General features: G+C 34.8%; 1 protein-coding gene and 3 non-coding genes across 6 annotated transcripts in view; all 4 read left to right on the top strand.

The window, feature by feature from the left end:
- LOC145685768 (polypeptide N-acetylgalactosaminyltransferase 16-like) overlaps positions 1 to 21945 on the top strand; it is a 257039-nt gene that overhangs the window by 176463 nt on the left and 58631 nt on the right. For all 3 annotated transcript variants that reach the window (XR_014131483.1, XM_081758290.1, XM_081758289.1), the window contains exons 3-7: positions 862 to 963; positions 14236 to 14303; positions 15953 to 16018; positions 17099 to 17220; positions 21062 to 21149. Coding sequence is in view for 2 of the 3 variants with exons in the window: in XM_081758290.1 (XP_081614416.1) it covers positions 862 to 963; positions 14236 to 14303; positions 15953 to 16018; positions 17099 to 17220; positions 21062 to 21149 (446 nt within the window). In the remaining variant the exon portion in view is untranslated. The remainder of the gene's footprint in view (positions 1 to 861; positions 964 to 14235; positions 14304 to 15952; positions 16019 to 17098; positions 17221 to 21061; positions 21150 to 21945) is intronic.
- On the top strand, positions 101 to 172 carry TRNAT-UGU (transfer RNA threonine (anticodon UGU)). The gene has a single exon. It is a non-coding gene; the product is annotated as a tRNA-Thr (tRNA).
- On the top strand, positions 277 to 351 carry TRNAT-UGU (transfer RNA threonine (anticodon UGU)). Its single transcript has one exon. It is a non-coding gene; the product is annotated as a tRNA-Thr (tRNA).
- Positions 451 to 523, top strand: TRNAT-UGU (transfer RNA threonine (anticodon UGU)). The gene has a single exon. It is a non-coding gene; the product is annotated as a tRNA-Thr (tRNA).

Here is a 21945-nt window from a genome sequence, read left to right as displayed (position 1 = left end):
ATTTTTTTGTTTTACAAGGATGATATGATGTATCTTAAAATTAATTGCTGATGAGTTCTAAAGTAAGACATGTGGGTAACCAAAGTTCATCGCTTCTAACGCCTCCTTAGCTCAGCGGTTAGAGCACTGGTCTTGTAAACCAGGGCCGTGAGTTCGATTCTCACAGGGGGCTGTGATTTTTTTTGTTTTACAAGGATGATATGATGTATCTTAAAATTAATTGCTGATGAGTTCTAAAGTAAGACATGTGGGTAACCAAAGTTCATCGCTTCTAACGCCTCCTTAGCTTAGCGGTTAGAGCACTGGTCTTGTAAACCAGGGGTCGTGAGTTCGATTCTCACAGGGGCTGTGATTCTTTGTTTTACAAGGATGATATGATGTATCTTAAAATTAATTGCTGATGAGTTCTAAAGTAAGACATGTGGGTAACCAAAGTTCATCGCTTCTAACGCCTCCTTAGCTCAGCGGTTAGAGCACTGGTCTTGTAAACCAGGGGTCGTGAGTTCGATTCTCACAGGGGGCTGTTATTCTTTGTTTTACAAAGATAATATAATGTATCTTAAAATTAATTGCTGGTGAGCTCTAAAGTAAGACTTAAGAGTAAGGAAATTTCATTACCTCTACCGCCTCTTTATCTCTAACGTGTTTGTGCTGTATAGTATCGTGTCGTTGCTTTTTTTTTATTCAGGTTCTCCCATTTCGTCTCACATCCTGTTTCCACCATTTCTTTCACAATTATTCATTTCCATTAGTCAGCCATGTCCTTTATCCTATAGGATATAATTGGGGGAAGAAATACTGATAGATTTGAATCTTTCATTTTGGTAGATACTTTTCATGTGGTTTATATGTGTGTTTCAGATGCAAGGAGATGGACTACAATTTAAGTGGACTACCTAGTGTTGGAGTAATTATAGCGTTCCACAATGAGGCTAGATCTACGCTGCTGAGAACAGTTATTAGGTAAGTAGCAGGCAATAGATCCTATCTTTCCCTATTATATATTAGTTTGTAATATTTCCGCAAGTTCCGTTAACCCTTAAAATTGTATATAATATTGTAGTATCTTCGTTATTCTATTAAAAAGTACTAATAATGCAATTTACGTCATTCTTGTTTTGATTTTCTAAGCCTGGAGGCATTGTAAAACACGTTACTTACGCTTTCACGCCTTTTTTTCATCGAATGATGAAGTCATAACTTGAAACAAACTAATTTTTTTAGGCATATTTTCATTATTTTTTTGGCTAGCTACTTTTGCACCTAGAAGATTGAAATTTTGAACACACATTCAGTGCACCCCTTAGTGTTTTTTAGATTTGTCTGATTTGTTTCTACGTTAACACAGAGGAATCCAGAGGGGCAAAAAGTAAAAAAAAAATGGGGTTTTTAAAACAAAAAAACCTTTTTCCAACAATTTTTCCGACTCAGATAGATGATGGAGACATGGTACCATTTCAGAGGCTGTTTTATTCTGAAGAGAAAGAGGTTCGAACCATGATCCTAGGATACATATGGATGTCTCAGGAAATTTTTACCTGAGATCCTATTTTTATACGGGAATCTGGGGTCTTGTGGGGGATATTTTTAGCACATTGGTAAATATTTTTTATCTTACTTTTCAAGATAGAAGCCTGAAATTTTGTAGCTACACACATTCAATATTCCCCGTAGTTTTGTCAGATGATTTTGAGATATATCTAAGCGTTAACAGAGGGGGAGAGGTCCAGAAGGGTCAAGACTTGGAAAAAAGGAATTTTTCAACAAAATTCCCTATTTCCCTTCTTGGGGACATGATAACCTCATGTGAGTGGTACCATTTGAAAGGATATTCTATTTTGACCTTAGGATAAACTGGGATTTCTCCACAAATTTTTATATTACATTTGGGTCATTTAGGGTCATTTAGGGCATTTTAGGGAATGTTCTTAGCTCATTGGTAAATATTTTTCGCGTCTTACTATTCAAGATAGAAACTTTAAATTTTGTATACATTTAGTATACCCATTAGTATTTTTCAGTTGATTTTGAAATCTGTGCGTGAACATAGGGGGCATCCAGTTGGGCTCGAAATTTGAAGAAAAATAAGAAAAAATTCGATTTCTCTCAAAATTTCTCAGCTCAGGGACATGATAGGGAAATGTAATTGATATTGTTTGAAAGGCTGTTTTGTTCTGAAGAGAATGAGGTACGAACCATGATCCTAGGATAAATAGGGAAGATGCTGTAGCTGCTTGACTGAAAGTCTATAATTTACCTTTAAAAAATCATAATTTAAAAGGGTTACACCAACTAACATGAACATTTGTACGTACATATATCGTACTTTTATGTTCGTATGGCTTTTCCAATACAATATTTGGCCATTTAAAGGTCTACAAAATAGCTTTTTTTTTTTTTTTTTTTTAATAACTGCCTTTGGGAGTTGGTAGGAGTCATCTCCACTGTCTTCAGCGTGGATCCACCCTGAACACAATTGTATGTAAAGGAGAGGTGTTAAATACTTTCCTTCAGAAGAAAGTGGAAGAGAAATTAGTTTTCTCTGCCTCTGATGTTATTGGCTGTTTTCCAAAGTAGTTACTCTCAATGCTAATGTAAGAATTATTAATTTTATTTTCAACGCTCCAGAAATCGATTTTATGTTTAAATTGTTTAACAGCGCTACACGTATTGGGTTTAGTGTGCTTTACAGGATAAATGTTAGTTTAACAAGCGCTACAACGAATGCACTTTTTTTTTTTTTTGGTAAAATCCGAACTAAGTCTATCGCTCCTTTCTTTACTCAGAGTTGTTCTTTACTTTCGACAGCGATTTGGAGGGAAGAAATCGACGGTGCAAAAACTCAATTTCTGAAAGTTTCGTTCGTGATACAGTACAAGGAAAATTAGTGCAAGACATTTTTGAAAAAAAAAACCGTGGGAAAATAATATGAAAGAAAATAGAAAAAAGAAAGAAAAGAAACCATGGGAAAATAATGTAAAAGAAAATGTAAAAAAAAGAAAAGAAAGCATGGAAAAATAATGTGAAAGAAAATGTAAGACAAAGAAAAGAAGAGAAAGTATGAAAAAGTAATGCGAAAAAATGTAAAAAAAACGAAACAAAGATAGAAAAGAAAGATGGAAAACAAAGATGGAAAAATGTCAAAGAAAATGTAAAAAAGAAAAGAAAGAAAGTAAACAAAGTGTGGAAAAATATGAAAAATAATGTGAAAAAAGGAAATAAACAAAGAAAAGAAAAGAAAAGAAAGCATGGGAAAATAATGTCAAAGAAAATATAAAAGAGGAAATAAAGCATGGAGAAATAATGTGAAAAAGAAAAGAAACAAAGAAAGGAAAGAAAGCATGGGAAAATAATGTGAAAGTAAGTGGAAAAAAGAAAAGGTAACGAAACAAGTAAAAAGAAGGAAAACACACATTCGCACCTGCCTATACAAGATGGAAAATTTATTAGTTCACATGTAGAACAGAGTTCCCACGAAACGGGAGTCAAGATGGGAAGATCATTTTCAAATTCGATACAAGACGAGAAAGATGAGACAAAAATCGAAATAGAACGATACATTTCTCGAATCTCGTGCTTAACAGTAATTCATCCAAGTCTTAGATACGAAACACTGTTTTCGTGTTATATCATTCATAAGAAAAGAAAAACTATAAATTGATAAAATGATTGTCTAACACAATGAAGAGGAGTTATCAATGTTTAAAATATACACAATATATTTTAATATTAAACATGGTTTAAATGTTGCTATATTACACTCTTCGTAGACCATAATCTCTAGATGAAATTAAGAAGAAAATAAGAGCATACATTTGGAATACAAATTTATAAAACGATACGAGACTAGACAAGCTTACAGAGAATCTAGATGAGACGAGAAAAGCTTACCGAGAATCTAGATGAGACGAGAAGAGCTGATCGAGAATCTAGACGAGACGAGAAAAGATTACCGAGAATCGAGATGAGACGAGAAAATCTTACCAAGAATTTAAACGAGACAATCATAGCTTACCGAGAATCGAGATGAGACGAGAAAAGCTGACCAAGAATCGAGATGAGACGAGAAAACCTTCCCGAGAATCGAGATGAGACGAGAAAATCTTACCGAGAATCGAGATGAGACGAGAATATCTTACCGAGAATTGAGAGGAGACGAGTAAAGCTGACCGAGAGTTGAGATAAGATGACAAAAGCTTACCGAGAATCGAGATGAGACGAGATAAGCTTAGCGAGAATTGAGAGGAGACGAGTAAAGCTGACCGAGAGTTGAGATAAGATGACAAAAGCTTACCGAGAATATAGATGAGACGAGAAAAGCTTACCGAGAATCGATATGAGACGAGAAAAGCTTATCAAGAATCGAGATGAGAGTAGAAAAGCTTACCGAGAATTGAGACGACACGAGAATTTGACTCAAAAAAATTACGAGACTCGAAATAAGATTTTCTCGTTTCGTTTCATAGACAACACTAATATAGAACCTAAACGGTTTGTAAAACAGTAATTTCCTAATAGATTCTCTATGACGTCATCAAATTTGTTGCTTCCATTTTCAGAAAATCACACAAAGAGAGACAAGAGCAGATATCAAGTCTGGAGTTGATACAAGATACTGAAGACAGGAGACAAAGAAGAACATAGATGGCTTAGTCGGTGGGTTTTAAGATATCGTTTTCTCTTCAATTCGTATATGGAGTTCGTAGTCGTACACCGCAACATTTCTTTTATTTCATTCTCTGTCCATGTAATTTCATCTCATTTGCTCCACCTGTTACTTCTGTCCGGACCAGGAGCACTCAGGCCGGTTTTAGTGCGCAAGTTGAGCCCATGAGAATATTTAGGGGTTCATAATTTTTCATTGAAAATGGTACAATCAAACTGGAGAATTGTGAAATGGAGAAGAGCCATAAATTTGGGGTGAGAATGATAAATTTGGGAGGAAAAAGGTAAATTTAGGGCAGAATGGTAAATCTGTGTAAGAAACGTAAATTTGGGGGAAGAACTTTGGGAGGAGGAAGGTAAATTTAGAGAAAAATTGGTAAATTTAGGGGAGAAAGGAAAATTTGGAGAGAAAGATAAATCTGGTGAAGAAGTGTAAATTTGAGGGGCGGGGAAGAAACCTAAATTTTGGGGGAGAACGATAGATTTGGGAGGAGAAAGATAAAATTCAGAGAATCATAAAATTTAAGGGAAATGGTAAATTTGAGAGAATGTAAATCTGGGAAGGGAAAGTAAATTTGGGGGCAGAATGGTAAATTTGAGGGAAGAATAGTAAATTTTGGGGAGAATGCTAAATTTGGGGAGAAAGATACATAGGGAGGAGAACGGTAAATTTGGGGACAGAATGGCACATTTGAAGGCAAAATGGTAAATTTTGGGGTTAGGCCCAAGCCCGTGGGAAAGAGAAGGGCCCTTCTGGCCCAGGCCCGTAGGTAGGGGTGGCTAGGTGTAGCTATGCTCCCCAAAAGAAATCGACATCAATAAAATATTGAAATTTGATCGAAATATCGAAGAAATTGATCTGTATATCAAAATATCTCACAGCCCTACAGATCAATACGCTTTGCTGAGCTAGAACCTAAAGTTAAGAACACTTAAATACCATAACAGGATATCAAACGTTGCAGACATTGACTAGATGTGATTTACTTCAGGCAAATTGTTATAAATAAATATCAGCATAACGTCACATCAGCTTATAAATTCGAATTATTTCAGTGTCTTACTGTTAAAGGCATAACAAGTCATTGTAGCGGGCTACACATTGACGCTTATCTAACCGTAGTGTGAATCAATAACAAATACTAGTAGATGATTTTGTACCTGAAGATAAACAACTTCTCTGCTGGAGCTCACATAGCAATTCCTTTCAGTGTTCGGTGACGTTGATATGTTGCACATTCAAGTCTTTCAGAAGGAATTGAAGAAAAAGAGGATTACAAATAAACGCTACACTTCCCGGGGACATTGATCTAGCTTAAGAACGTCTTACAGCTGATAGTGTACTCTGCGCGCAACAAGAGATATGTATATGCATATACTTATATGCACTCTGTATGTAACTCTATGCTTGTCCGTACAGCTGGAGGATGGATGAGGAAGTAGCTGCCACCTCTGTGACATCAGTGGCGGTTTTTTGTGAGAAAGAAGAAGAAGAAGAAGAAAAGAAAAGAAAGTGTGAAGTTTCGCACAGTTCCTAAAAGGCAGCATTTAACTATATATACAGAAGAGTTTCCAACTGCAGGATGAATCTCTCTACTGAACTGAAATTCGATAGAACTAAAGTATGAACTCTTTATTTAATTTGCTTTCAATAGACCCTTATTTTTGTAAGTTCTGTGTGTAGTAGACAAAAGCTAAGGTTGTTTAATTGGATTTTTTTTTTTTTTTTAAGTATCTTTTCAGCAGAGACTATACGAGACGTAAACCTACAGTTTTAAGGTGGAATACGAACGATCATAAGCAGTTCAAAATTTAAGGCTCTCGCACCGAGAATCGAACTCGGTGGATCAGAGTAGAATAAAGAGAACTTGAAGACGTCGATTATTTCAAATATCTGGGAAGTATTTTGACGAGAGATGCTCACTGGACCAATGAGGTCAGGTCAAGAATTTCCATAACCAAAGAAGCATTCAACAAGGAAAGATCACTCCTATAACTAACAGGCTTAATATTGGACTAAAAAATAAGCTGGTCGAGTGCTACATATATGGACTATTGGACCGTATGCTTTAGAAACTTGGAAATTACGGAAGTTAGGGAAGAAATACTTAGAAAGCTTCGAAATGTGGTGTCGGAGGAAAGTGAGCGAGTTAAAATGGACAGAGAGAAACAAACGAAGATGTCTTAAAACGAGAAGGAGAGAAGAGAACATTTTTATCGAGGATTCTTCATAGAAAGGCCAATTGGATTGGACACATCTTGCGAAGAAATTGCCTTCTTCATACCACCATAGAGGATAAGATGGAAGGAAAGCGAGGAGCAGGAAAAAGAAGAACACAACTTATTCATGATTTGAAAATAGAAGAAAATATTGAAAATTAAAGGGGAGTTAATTACTGTTACTTTTCTTCGCATCCCCGAGCCATATGTTGAGAAAGCCCGCTCTAATAGAATCGGAAGTTGTAGAAATCTACCACCGTTTCTGCTTTGAATATTAACCTTCATATAGCAAGAACGTTATGGCTTTTCGATATGCCTTCAGCGTCACAAGAATAAGCACCATCTATGACCCCATTTCTGTATTACAGCTGGAAAATATACGTTTACTACTAGTTTCAGTCAATGTTCATAGTTTGAGGAAAATTTCGCTAATCTAGACAAATTTCATAGGTAAATTTAGCAAAAAGGCAAAAGCGAATTTTGCGATAAAACGTGAACATCCAGTGAAATTCTCGCATTAACTGGTTGACCAATATAAATGCTTAATTTTTTCTTTGTTCTTCGCAGAAATGGATCAATACAATAGCAATAGTTTGTGCAGGGCCGGATTTCCCAATAGGCCCAGTAGGCCCGGGCCTATGGCCGCAAGCTCCCAGGGGGCGCACGGCCGAGGGAAAAAATAAAAAAAAATATCTAGAAATAAAAATAAATAGCCATAACTTAACATTTTTTTAATTGATTTTAAAAAATCAGGCTAATAAAGCATTCTGATTTTGAAGTTCATTGTAACAAATAATTGTAGTAAAGAAATAAGTAAATAAGTAAAAAAACAACCAGTTATCCCGTGTTTGAGATCAATGTTGTAACGAAGTTGATGCATAATGTTGAAAAATAGTTTAACTTTACCAACAATTATTATTATTTTTATTTATTTATTTATTTATTTGCCCAAATGGCTAAATTGAACAAAACCAAAGTTATTCACCAATCTTTTGTTAATACATTAACGGTATTTTGTTAAACCCAGAACCAAGTAAATTCCTCAAAAAACTTGCAATGATAAAATTGCATCGTAGAGTGGTGTTTAAGCATTTAACATATAGGCCTGATATATTTTTTTAAATAAAGGTTTTTAGGAAAGTAACTTTAACCAGACTAAGGGGCGGAAAAAATTATTGGGCGTAGGGGCGCCAAAATGCTAAATCCGGCCCTGAGTTTGTGTGTGTGTTCAAAGTAGCATAAGTAGCACCCATTGTGAGTTAAGTGTACTTTTAAAAAAATGAAGGAAAATGTAAAATAAATTAGAAACAAAAAACAAACATATAAAACAAACGTGATTGGTACTTCCTTCAATATAGTTAAATTAATCTTATCACATGGCTTCCGTCATACGAATTGGGCATTCAACAAAGTAGGGAATATTTGTTAAGAGAAGAGAAAATTTTGTCAGTCGAGAGAAATTTTCTTAAGAAAACCTGCGAACACTGGTTTCAACATTGAGTTCGGATAATTTGGGAGTTTGCCGTAGTTTTACACTGTGAAACGAAACTCGCTCGTTTATACGGATATATCTGCACTTGAAAGGAAAAGAGGGCTGGCTCTATCATATGCAAGGGCGTCGATCCTGGTGGGCAAGGACCCCCCCCCCCCCCAAAGCTCATATGGATAACCGCATTGTATTTATGAAAATGCAATATTTGTCACAATTTGAATTCAATTTGTTTTAAAATCCTCATATATGCCTTTTGCAACAAAAACATATTTGAATGACCCCCCTCCCAAAGTTCCAATAGAGAAGTTTGTTATAAAGTTCTAAAATTCAACATTTATTACATATTGTAACATGTATGTACTTTCGTGTAGCACTATATTATATTTGTGTGTGTTATGTGTGCGTCCGTGTGTGTGTGTGTTCAAATGACCGTCTGTTTCTTGTATGTTTTTTTTTTTATTTTCTAACTTTTTTCTTTTGCTATTGTTAACTATATTCTTTGATTTTTCAATTTTGTATCATGTTTAGGTGTTAGATAAGGCTTCATATAGCCTTAACCTCGACATGTAAAATAAGTCAAAATAAATAAATAAATAAATAAATAAAATTGTAATTGTAGTATTGAGGCCTTTTTAGTGCGAGTGCACTTTCTCTCCCCTTTGTTGTTCATGATGTGTAGGATACTTAAAATCGTGGCTTTTAAAAGATTTGTTCTTTCTGGAGAAAGGTAGGGGCGACAAATGAAGCCATTGCACGGGGCGGCAAATTGCCCAGGGCCGCCCCTGTTAGTAAGTTAGCTGCTGGATCAAATTACAGATGGCAAAATGGTGATAGTATCCAGTGTTTTGTTTTCTGAAACTTGTCAAATGTATCATCTTCTTTAATGCACATCGTACATACTATTAGTACAATTATAAATAACACTGTAGTTAATAAGAGAAATGTCTTTTGTTTTAGCTTTTGTTAGCTTATCGAAACTTCTCTCTACCACAGAAACTAATTTATGGCAGATGAAGACAACACGGTAAAAATGTTAGCCTATGAAACTCGTTTTGTACGCAATTCACATGCACTTTGAATGCGTGTGTTGACATGTGAAGTTAAGGACTTGTACGGTTAAATCCATCCACATTTTTGGAATCTTAATAAAATTGTAATTTATGGTATGTTTTTTTTCTTTCTTTCCTTCACCTTTTTTGGGTAGTCACAAGAATGTTTTTATTATTCTGGGCACCTCCACAATTTTATTACCTTTCTCTTTCCATAATCATCCAGTATTTTGTAGAAAACTATCCAACACTGACTAAATTGCCTCATTTACTGAAGCAGGTATAGGAAATTCTGAATGTGACTGGTAGCTGTTTACATAATTTACGCTGCTAGGTCCAGTTTTGAGTCAAATATTTTTCATCTTTAAGTACGATCCCATGCAGGATGTGTGACATCATGCCCAATTTATTATGTCACTTCGAAAAGAACAGAACTAAAATATTTTCACATAGTTAATGAAGTCATTGTGTATGGCTACACTGCAAGGTGGCCTTGTTCATTATTGTGAAAAAAGATGTAAAAATATTTGTTAAAAAACAAATCAAAAACGAATTTGTCGTTTGAAGTAAATTTATACTTGAAAATCCATTACACTAGCACCTGTAAATTTGGCTTCCTTGCTGTCAAATATTTTAATGAACAAAGTGGTTATGCTAGTTCGTAAATGACAATAAAAACAATCCGCCTTATACAGAGTCGTTTTGACGTATGATTAGCATCATACTAAACTTTTGACTACTGCAGGAAACATATGTTAGACGAACTCTTTAGTATGGCACTAATCACGCCTCAGAACGACTCTGCGTAAGGCCAAATATGTTAGGAAGTCTGCTTTTTAAGTTGAATGGAACAGACGATTCTAGTGCAAATTGGAAGAAGAATCTGTACATAATAGCCAACCGTACATCTCTGGCAGTGTTCGTTTCGTAGGGAAAATTAGTAAAAAGGGAAATTTATGACCGTAGTTTTTGACATTAAGATACTTTGAACGTGCTTACCCTCTTCGTCTCACTTGCGTTATTACTGTTCCAGAATCCTCCAAAAGTTGGCTGTTCTCAGATGTTTGTGATACTGTAGCGCAGTGTTCGAAGTGGGAAAAAAATCAGAGGCGGTATATTTTATTACAATTTTGATTCGACATACCTGCTACCTAATGTCGAAATGCAATGAGGGTATGCTGCCTAAAAATATGGATTTCTTTTTACATAATGACTGAAAAGCATTGGAGAGCATTTCTGTAGTAACGGGGTTGGGGGCATGGAGAGACTTTGATCCCCTCCAATTTTCTGAAAAGAAATATCCCCTTATGTTGTACTATAGAGAATTATACATGAAAATGCTCAAAAATCGAATGAGGATAACAATTTCCTGCGGGAAAACTCCCGGTCCCTCATTCGACCGTGGGGTATTCCAAACACCCGGAAGGTCCGCTCCCACAGCAGTCGATCCGTAAACCCGCGCATACTCAAAATACGGCATTTGTATGTATTAAGGCAAAAAGATACACACACACACACACACACACACACACACACACACAACAAAGAAACAATTAAATATGGTACATCAAAATATAAACTAGGTGAACTTCTTTGCAGACACCTCATTTTAAAAAAACAAAAGGTAGGAAAAAAGGTAAGAAAATGTCGGTGTTGTCAACTTAGAAATTATTTCTACATAAGAAATAAAACCTTTTACGTGCGAATCGATCCGTCAATTACTGTGTAAAAATATGGATTTGTCAAAGGTACTTAGCATCTACTTTCCAGTGACGGTATGTTTTAATCATTGAAAAACCAGAGACGGTATGGCATACCACCGCATACCGTCTCACTTAGACCACTGCTGTAGCGTCCTTAGTTTGCAGCATTGCATGCTAAGTTTGCCATTGTAATAGTGTATTTTTAGATTTGAAACATGGAATAGCCTGACGTAGTGTTACTTTATATATATGTATGTATGTATATATAGGGTCTATAATTGTTTTCGCAACACTGTCACAGGGTGTCAAACAATGCAATGATGCCAACCTGTGCGAAAAATCCCATTTTGTGTGATTTTTTACACGTATATGTGATTTTTCATATATGCAACATACGTATATAAAAATCCACATCAACAAAATTCTCTACGGACGGAAAGTAGACATAATGAGTCATCAATGAGATTGAATCAACGTTCATCGTCAAATTCGAAGTCCTTTCTTTGCTGTCGGCGAAAGTGCGTAGTGGTAGTGCGAAGTGGCTTATGAAGTGCTCAAAATCAAGGGACAAGGAACAGAATTTGATAGTGGGGTATTTGAGAAATGAAAAAGAAAACAAAATAAATAAACAAATGGATATTTCATTTCTCATATTATATCATATTTGTAATTAGTATAACGTGGGAAAATCAGAGGTAAATTGGCAATATGGGATTTTGTAATATTCCAGATTGGCGTCACTGAAACAATGTTTCCCTGCCGATATTTGCATGATACAACATTTGACCGTTTCTGTTCATTAGTTTAAAGATAACAAGGACATACAAGATAAATGGTTCACCCTGTATATATACATACAAAGAATGACTCAAATAAAAACAAGGGATTGCTCAATTGTGTTGTTGTCATTGTTACGGTATCTTATATTTCCTGTAGCAAGGATGTGAATGGCGAAGGAAACCTTTAGGAGAAAGAAAATGCTATTTTGTAGTATTTTGAATAAAGAGTTTAGAAAAAGACTCATAAAATGCTTCATGCGAAGTATTGTGCTGTATGGGTCAGAAACAAGGACATTACGCAAACATTATGGAAAATGACTAGAAACGCGAAATGTGGATATGGAGAAGAATGGAGAGAATTAGCGGGTCGAGCTAAAAACGAATGAGAGGGTGTTAGAAATGGTAGGGAGGAAAATAATTTTAGATATTATTAAGAAGAGGAAGAAAAACTGGTTGGGATATTGGCTAAGAAGGAACCGTATCATGAGGTACATGCTAGAGGGTATGGTGGCAGGAAAGAGAGGGAGAGGACAAAGGAGACTAGAATTAATGGACAATATCAAAACAGAAAAATCGTATGTGAAGAGAAAGAGGTTAGCGGAAGACCGTGGAGCATGGAAGCTTCTCAGTTGCGGCAAGTGACCTGCCAATAATGGCAGAATACCTATGATGATGATGATGATGATATTTCCTGTCACAAGAATTTTAAATCAATTATGACAGTATATATAAATATAATATTGTTATTAATACATTTTTAAGTTATAGTTTAATATATTTTTAAAAAAATATATTTACAACGAATAAGATGAAAACAAAATAATGAGAAATATCATGATATATTTATGACACTATATAATAAAATAATAATGAAGAGGATTCTACCAAAATAACGTTACAGTTAATTTTTAACCCAAAACAATATTTATTAATACAATTACAATAATTAGAAATACAATTAGCAAAACATTATTAAACTGTCAATTCACATAATTTATAATACTAGCAATATTTGTAAAAGTATTTAAAAGGTGTGACTTACATGTTTACGCCTTTTTGTATCCTCGCCAATTTAATTTATTAAGAAATTTACTATTAGCATTATTACTGTATGATTATCCTTAAGGTTAATTCACATATAGTGTGCCGTTCCTATACCGTGTCATGATTCACAAAGTTTATTTTCAGACTTTGACATTGAAAATTCATTGGGTTCTCTTTTTAAACTCTCACATGACTTGAATTCAATGAGTTGTCTTTTTAAAATCAGACATGACGTGCCGTGTCCATGTCGTGCCCCGTCCATGCCGTGGTCCACAAAGTTTCTTTTCAGACTTTAACATTGACAATTCATTGGATTGCCTTTTTAAACTCACACATGACGTGCCATGCTTTTGCCGTGCCCATGTCGTGCCCCGTCCGTGCCATGGTCCACAAAGTTTCTTTTCAGATTTTAACATTGACAATTCATTGGATTGCCTTTATAAACTCACACATGACGTGCCATGCTTTTGCCGTGCCCATGTCGTGCTCCGTCTGTGCCGTGGTCCACAAAGTTTATTTTCAGACTTTAAGAGTCTTCATCCCGGTGAAATTAAAATACCGCTAATTTTACAGTAATTATGTGATATCTTCAAATAGATAAAAGATAATCGAAATGTGGAACAAGAGCACCCTAGACAATATTATTTTACATGAGAAAACGTTATCACGACTCACTTATCTGCTTTCGATTTCGAGCCATTTTGAAAATCGGCATTTATTTTCGCGTTTCTAAACAGTTGAAAACGGAAAGCCACTAGGTGACTTGTGATAACGGTACCTCACGCAAAATAATATTGTCTAGGGCGCTCTTGTTCCATATTTCAATTATCTTTTATCTATTTGAAGATATCACATAATTACTGTAAAATTAGCGGTATTTTAATTTCGCCGGGATGAAGACTCTTAATATTGAAAATTCATTGGGTTGTCTTTTTTTTATTCACACATGACGTGTCGTGCCCCTACAGACTATCGTGAAGAGAACGGCGACGGTTGTGGCACGTCGACCGCGATCCTTCGACTTTCTTCGGAGCACAGGAAGCGATACGAAGTTGAGCAGAACCAAGGGAAATTTGTAGAAAGCAATAGCGGCACGGCATGTATGTAAATGATCACGGCCGTGGCATCGGAGCATGCCAGAAGAATAGCATGGTCACGGCACACAATATGTGAATTAACCTTTAATCTTATTATATTATTATTATTAATAGTAGTATTCTAACAGGTCTAAGTGTTACTTTATATTATGCATTAACTTATATATTTCGTTTCATTTCTTGCAGTGTCTTGAACCGAACTCCTTTCGAGATCCTAGAAGAAATTATAATGGTGGATGATTTTAGTGATAATGGTGAGAAAACAATTTGCATTTTTTTAATGCTTTTAGAGATGCAGTGGTTAATGCTTTCCCATAAAATTATTAATTTCTAACTTAGTCAAAGAACTTAATGTACTAAGTAAAACGTGTAGTCGTTAGAAAACATGTTGTCCATTGGTGTGATTTTTTTTACGTGTATTAGTAGTAGCGTGATGTACGTACATTTTCTAACGATCTATTTCGAACTTTCAAACATGCAATTTCTTACCTTATTTCTTTGTTTTAATTTGAATTATAGTTTGCTTGTCGAATACCGTATAGATAATCTCATCTGATGAATAAAGTCGTTTCAGTTTCAAATCTAAAATTTTCAGACTTACTGAATTTCAAAGTTCTAATTGCCGAAATTTTGAATCTAAATTATAGAATTCATAATCTCACTCTATTCCCTGGAGGACGATATATATTTAAAATTAATATGTTTAAATATTCGAACATGCACGTTTGTATTTCAGATTTAACATTATCTCGACACTATACATCTAGTATTACTAGAAAAATGTCTTGACTAATTTAAATGTTATGGAAAACGAAATGTGTTTTTAATTTCATTATTTTTAATTTGTAAATTTCGCCATTGCTTTCTGGAAAGTTCATCGAACGTTACTTCAATGCAGTTATGCCAGTATATTTTATGAATGATTTCCGCACTGAAGTTATGTTTCAGGAATAATACAGTTCGAAGTAACTTCAGTGCGAAGACAGTCTGCATAACTGCAGAGATGGCGTGGGTCAATGAAAACTAGGCCTATGCTCACTGACCCACCAGCCACCGTGCCATGACCCATTCTGACTCATCACCCACCAAAACTCATAGTCATCAACTCTGACCCATGATCCATGCCCTCTTCTCCACTGACTAAAGAGTTTACACTCGTGATAAGACAATGCTGTGAAATTATCACTAATCTGAATTTTTACAGTCAATTGTTCAAGCATCGCTCTGTTACAATAACGGTGGATCTGATCTTTGCGATATAAAATGGTAAAGTGTTTGTCATGGCCCATATTACGATGAATTTCAATTTAGTTATCATGTATAATTATTACAATGTTAAATTACAGATACTTTTCAGTGGAAAATAGGATGAAATTTGAAAGTTTCAAATCAAGGTCAAGTAGACCAACGAAAAATAAAACCTGTAAAGTTCGACTGTGTCTCGAAAGCCAAGTAGTAAGTCCTATCGCTATTATTTCAATTACAAATATTAATATCCAAAAGTGCCTGAAGTTCTTTTATCACTTAGATATACTCGTCTCAGGTAAGTAAACGAGGAAACTCATTGCTTTTAAATAAGGAAGAAATAAATGAAAAAGGAGGAAAAATGGAATCCTTAAAAATAAAACGTAGGCAAATTCACAGTGTTCAGAAGATGCTGTTTACAATGCACTGACCAGAGTGGGTCGGTGGGTCATAGTAGGTCATAGTGGATCACGTCATGTTGACCCACAACCCACTGACCCACTCACAAGTCTTGATCCACGACCCAATGTCCCACTTCATCTCTGATACGCTGTAAAAATTTCAAATATGAAAAAAAAAAAAAGCTGAAGAAACTTCTGGGTATTGTTAAAAGCAATAGGAAGATAAGATTCTAATATACTTATTTCTTGTATTTCAGAAGAGGATGGTACTCTGTTGACTGCTCTACCTAAAGTGCGTCTGGTGAGGAATCAAGTTAGGGAAGGTAAGGTACGAAACATATTGTTTTTATTGAGAATATACAAGAATCGATTTTTGATATTCAACATAGTAAGATTTTTAAAAGAGAAAACATTGTTCAAATATATTTTATAAGTACTTTTTCAACTAATTGAAAATTGTCATATAACATATATTGCTCTTGAATAAGGAAGTTAATTCATCTGATTTCCATAAAAGCTTCTATTTGATTGCCTCTTTCTACCCTGCTTCAATTTAATTTATTTTAATTTAATATTGCTCTTTAACACGCAACGATATCCAAATCATTTAACAACTGGTTCTGTACAGCAAGTTGATGTAATATTAATATTATTGTTATATGATTATATTATTAGTACTTATTCCAATGGTACTAGTAATGGTGGAATCTTCAACTGCTGATTCGACTGCTATTCGATTACTTCCAGTGATGTAATGGTAGAATTAATGGTAGATATACGCTTGATCGTTTTCAAAAGTATAGCGTATACACAAGACTATTTGGCGTATACGCACCCCAATATACGCTCATTCTTTGGTAAATTTAAGGTGAGTATACGCTGGACTATAGAAATTTTAGGTAGGTATACGCCGTATACTCCCGTATACGCCCCATTACATCCCTGATTACTTCTACAAGTCCCCAACAGATATCCAATCCGTATGAGTTGGAGTTGAGTTTAACGTCCCATTCAGCAGTGAGGCTATATGAGACGTGGACCTACTCATTAACGTGGAATCTGAACCACATGAGCTCCCGCTGGGAATCGAACCAGGGTCGTCCACGCCAAAGGCGCCTAGGCTAACCGCTTAGCCACGGAGGAGCTCCCCGCATGAGTTGGAAAAACAAAATGTCAAAAGAAGAAGAGCTACTAGTTCAATTGGTAGAGCAACTGTCCGGAAAACAGGAAATTGTGGTGTGTGCCGTCGATAGTTCCAGAAAGTTTAGCAGTCATATTTTTCTCTGTTATTTCAATATTACGGTATTTGCAATGGCTTACCTACCTTCTCGTAACGATTAAAAAAAAAAAAGTGAGGCTACAGTAATCTTCAATTATGTACCGTCCGTTTCATTCTTATGTAGGGTTGATCAGATCTCGAATTAGAGGAGCCGAATTAGCGGAAGCGGAAGTTCTCGTATTTCTGGACAGCCACTGCGAAGTGAACGTGGGTTGGTTGGAGCCTTTACTAGTCAGAGTAGCAGAGGTAAGAAAAGACTTATTATTGTTTTTGATTAAATCTTTCAATTGGTTTTCATGATCCGAGTAACTGAATCGTCAGCATGTGTGCTAGTCCTAGGTTCGATTGATAATGGGCGTGTTGAGCACTGTGAGTCAATTGGAGAACTACTTGAATTAAGAAGTTTCGAAATTTGATCTAGAGTACATTTGTTTTATCTTGGCACGTTTCCCGCCTAAAGGATGGGGATGTCTGCAACACATTCTTGTCATCCCACAGTTAAGTTGAGAGTTATAATATGCTAGGAAACAGCAAACGGCCACACCATTCACAATCACTGTAACACACTTGTTTGCATGTGACAACTCAACTATCCGCCAAATAGCAATGACCTCATTTGATAGGATGGCTGACAACTAACGTCACCTACACGACAGAGCCAATAAGACGCCTATTGGATTAAAACGTTCACGTGAGTGCTAGCAGAAAATACTTTAAAAGCCAACCAAGGGCACTGGCGGCAAGTGTGCCAAGATAAAATAAACGTACTCTAGAAAACAAAGAATAACAGCATTATGAGCTCAATGTACTCATTATGGATCACCTAGTTGAACAAATGCCATCAACTTTGTGTGTCGTGGGTTGCAGCACCAGAGATTAAATAAATAAATAAATAAATAAATAAATAAATAAATAAATACACACATGCATAAAACTAAAATGCATTAAAAAATAACTACTTTTTTCCTATACAACCTATAGTATTTAGTGTAATAGTTGGATATCAACACTGAAACATTAAATAGTGCTATAAACTAACGAAAGTTAACGGAACACATGCGTAGGGGGTCCTTATACGAGTAAAAGAACAAAATAGTCATGATCAGTCACTCACAAAAGTACCTGGACCCCTGACTGTTATAATTCCATTACTTGGGGTACAGGTACTTATGTGGGTGCCTGTACAAAAAACAAAACTTTTCTATTGTAGAACATAGAACTGTATTATATGAAAAAGGGTGTAAATACGATTCCAAAGATATAAAGACTCAAAAGTCTGTTGCTAAATTTAAAAAAGAAATCCAGAAATATTTATTACAACACTGCTTTTACTCGATAAAGGAATACAAAAATTACTAAGTACAGTAAAAATTTACATAATCTATAGTAAATCAGTGTCATTACTTGTTTTTAGCATTAGATATATATGCAAGGATTTCTACGTATAATGCAAGTCATAATTATTAACTAGGGTGTGTAATTTACATTATTATTGTTTCTTTTACTTTTGTATATATATATATATATATATATATATATATATATATATATATATATATATATATATATATATATGACGTGTCCACTTCAGATGCATTGTAATACAGTGCTAAATGTATGAAAAAAAGACAAAAAATACAGTACAATAGTGGTAGCGCTGAATAAAATTCGAGAGAGAGTATCGTTATACGGTACCTCAAGAATTTTACTAATAACTCTTTTAATTTGGGTACCTGAAGAATTCTTGCATTATCTAACTTTTGTCTCTTACCTTGAAAATGGATTATGGTGGTGGTAGGAGAAAAGACAATAGCACCGTCAAGGAATAAAAAGGTATGAACTCAGCCGGAAGAGCATTGAGAAAGCACTGTGGCTTACGTACTGTACATGCTCAAGCCCTACTCGTCAAGTGATGAAATGTATCACCGTGAAACGATCCAGGCTGTAGTTATTTTGTTTCACAGATGATTATTGGCAACTCCTGTTAACATTTATATTGTACCGGAATTCAGTGTATTTTAAAATTACTGTTTTCCATTGATTATTTAACCAACCAGTGTGACCCTGTTTAAGACAATAAGAAACAGTCGCTCGGTTTCAGTTTTGGCTTCAAACAAAATTCTTCAACTTATGATATTGAATTATATATATATATATATATTCAATGTTTTGAGAAAGTTACTGGCATAATAAAATCAGAAACCCTATTTGAACCTAAAGGAAATAATTCACGGGCTTCCACATGTTTTACACAGACGAACCGTTGTCGCATTATTCTTCTCTTGTGTAGTTCATCCTTTTTTACTTCCTAAACATTTTATTCCTTTTCTCCTGTCCTTAGCCGAATTGGTACAATTAAGTTAAAGGAATTTAGGATTCCACAGATCTCGAACTGAGACTATAGTGAAGAAATGGGTTGTACTATCTGTGTTCCCCATATTGACAACTGCATTGAGTACTTTTTTTTCGGTACTGTTATTGAACAAAAATGTAACTCAATGTAAGATCTCTTACACAGGTCCCAATGAAAAATCAGGGATCTGTGAGAAAGAGTGCAATTTTCCCGGAGGGTTATATAGGTATGCCAAGAAGAAATTTCAAAGTACTATAGGTATCAAGCAACATCTTAAGAACGCATAAACAGAGAGCACTCTGCTTCAGGACTTTCCAAACTTTTAAAAGAAACACAACGTAATATTCTAGACTCAAGAATTTTATTTGAAACCTAAAATGAAACCCAAAGACTGCTTCTTGATAATTTGTTTATTTCTAGAGAACCACGATTTAATGTAGATAAGGGTAGAATAAATAAGAAATGATAGAAGAAACTTTAAAGTTGATAGATAGCAAATAAAGGTCCGAAATATAGGCTAATTGTCTTATAATCGTCTGAATAGGAACTGGTTGGTATCGTAATATTATAAGAACTTTTGTACTCTTTGCAGGGGCGGATCCAGGATGGACTTCTGGGGGGGGTTGTAATACTGCTACTTAGAGCTATTTTTAAGAGCTCGAAACACTGGGATGGGTTTTATTTATATATATAAAATAAGAAAGCTTCTTCTTCTGGGGGGTGATCGACCCGATGGCCCCCCTGGATCCGCCACTGACTCTGTATCAATATTATATGCCTATATACAAAAACAAAGCATCAGCAACTATCGAAAATATATCATTTCGAGAAAGATTTCTGTTGTAAATAAATGAGATGTTAATTCCTCAACTGATGCTATAGAAAAAGGAAGGATTGTCAAACTATGTCATGCACTCTGTTGATTGGCTTCTATAGCAAAATTACACAGTTACAAACTTTGTCCTTTTCTTGTTATACACATAGTGCATTTAAAATAACGGGTTAAGTTCCAAAGTTGGTCGTCCATTTCTAGAAAAATTTTGAAAATTTACCAGGAAGAAGTAAATAATTTGCTGGTTTGTGTGCTTGATAGTATGTAAAGAGTGCGGAAGTTGTGTTTATTTTTCTTTATTAGCAGTTATAAACATGGAACTATTTGGCAAGCGGAGGGAACTATTTCGCGCAAGGTCACTGCATAGTTGGGTTGTGGGAAAGTAACGAGCACTTGCTTTCTGAACATGGCTAAAGGTGTACAAAGACGTTTCAGTTAATATCTTTACTCAGAGACGAGAAATTATACTCTATTAATTTTAACAAAATGGGTCCAAACTTTGCTAACCCTTAGCTATCCCGACCCTACCCAACTTATCCTTACCTTTCTCTACCCTACCCTACTCTATTATACCCTTTTAAAGCAATCTTAAAAATTGATGATTTTTAAATGTTGGTGCTATTATTGCACTTTTTGTCGAAAACCAGGCGGACGACCAACTTCGGAATAAATGCCAAAATAACACCACCAAAAAGTGATTTAGAAAATAAAACAAGAACGCTTTAAAAAAAATACAAAAATCAAGGATCAAATTCTTCCTATTTCTGCTAATGACTTATTGTGAAGGTTCACAAGAATAGATTAGACGAAATATTCAGATCCTTTTATATTTAGAGTTGGTATATATTCATCTATTTTGAGCCTTAGTATTACAAAGGTAAAGAAATTTCTCTGTATTTCAGAATCCATTGACTGTTGCTTGCCCTGTGATCGATATAATTGATCAAGAGACTTTCCACTATAGACCTTCGTCAGCTGAATTGAAAGGAGGTAAGCTATAAGATAATATTACGTACTTAAATAATTAATACTTTTCTGACCAGAGTATGTATTTCTTTATTAAATTACTTAATATAAAAAAATTAAAATTGTAAATCAATAATATAATATTACGATGTTTGTATTACCTGCATTAATATGAACATATATATGCCAATTAACTTCTGACGAAGATAACTGTACGTTATTGAACCTGTTACGACTTACTTTAATTTAATAAAGAAGTACATGCTCTGGTCAGAAAAATATTAATTATTTTTGTATATAATATCTTTTTCTTAACAGTCATTGCAAATTAGTAAAAATCTTGCCATTTTCTTTCTGTTTTAAAAGTAAAACAACCTACTGTGTTAACATTTGGAGAACGTATCTTACCAGAACTTAGAAAAAATGTTTTCAAATGTGGAGGTAAGATTTGGTTAAAACGTATATACAGGTGTCATATTTAAATCATATATTTTTTTTTTCTTCTTTCTGAGTGTAAATGATTCCCCGAAATACTCGTCATTCTCTTCTTGTCAAATTGCTTGGAATTAGAGTTGTAACTAACTAAATCATCTGCACGCCTCCTGAAGTTAGCTTAAACATCTAAAATTGGAATCCAGCTTTTGTCCAATCGTTACCTGTCAAATTTAAATGCAGATTCTTCGTCGTTTTCTTTAAAATCCATTTATTTGTCATCCTTTCAACATTATCATTTCATTTACTTAAAATTGTAGTCCCATTTATGTCAAGGGCTTTATTGTACTTTAAGAATTGTAAAAGTTCTGGGGTTAATTATTTATTT

The sequence above is a fragment of the Thermobia domestica genome, chromosome 5 (genome assembly GCF_964235325.1).
Source record: "Thermobia domestica chromosome 5, izTheDome1.hap1.1, whole genome shotgun sequence".
Classification (NCBI taxonomy): domain Eukaryota; kingdom Metazoa; phylum Arthropoda; class Insecta; order Zygentoma; family Lepismatidae; genus Thermobia; species Thermobia domestica.
Note: the sequence above shows the minus strand (reverse complement) of the source record. Positions and strands in the feature narration are given on the sequence as shown.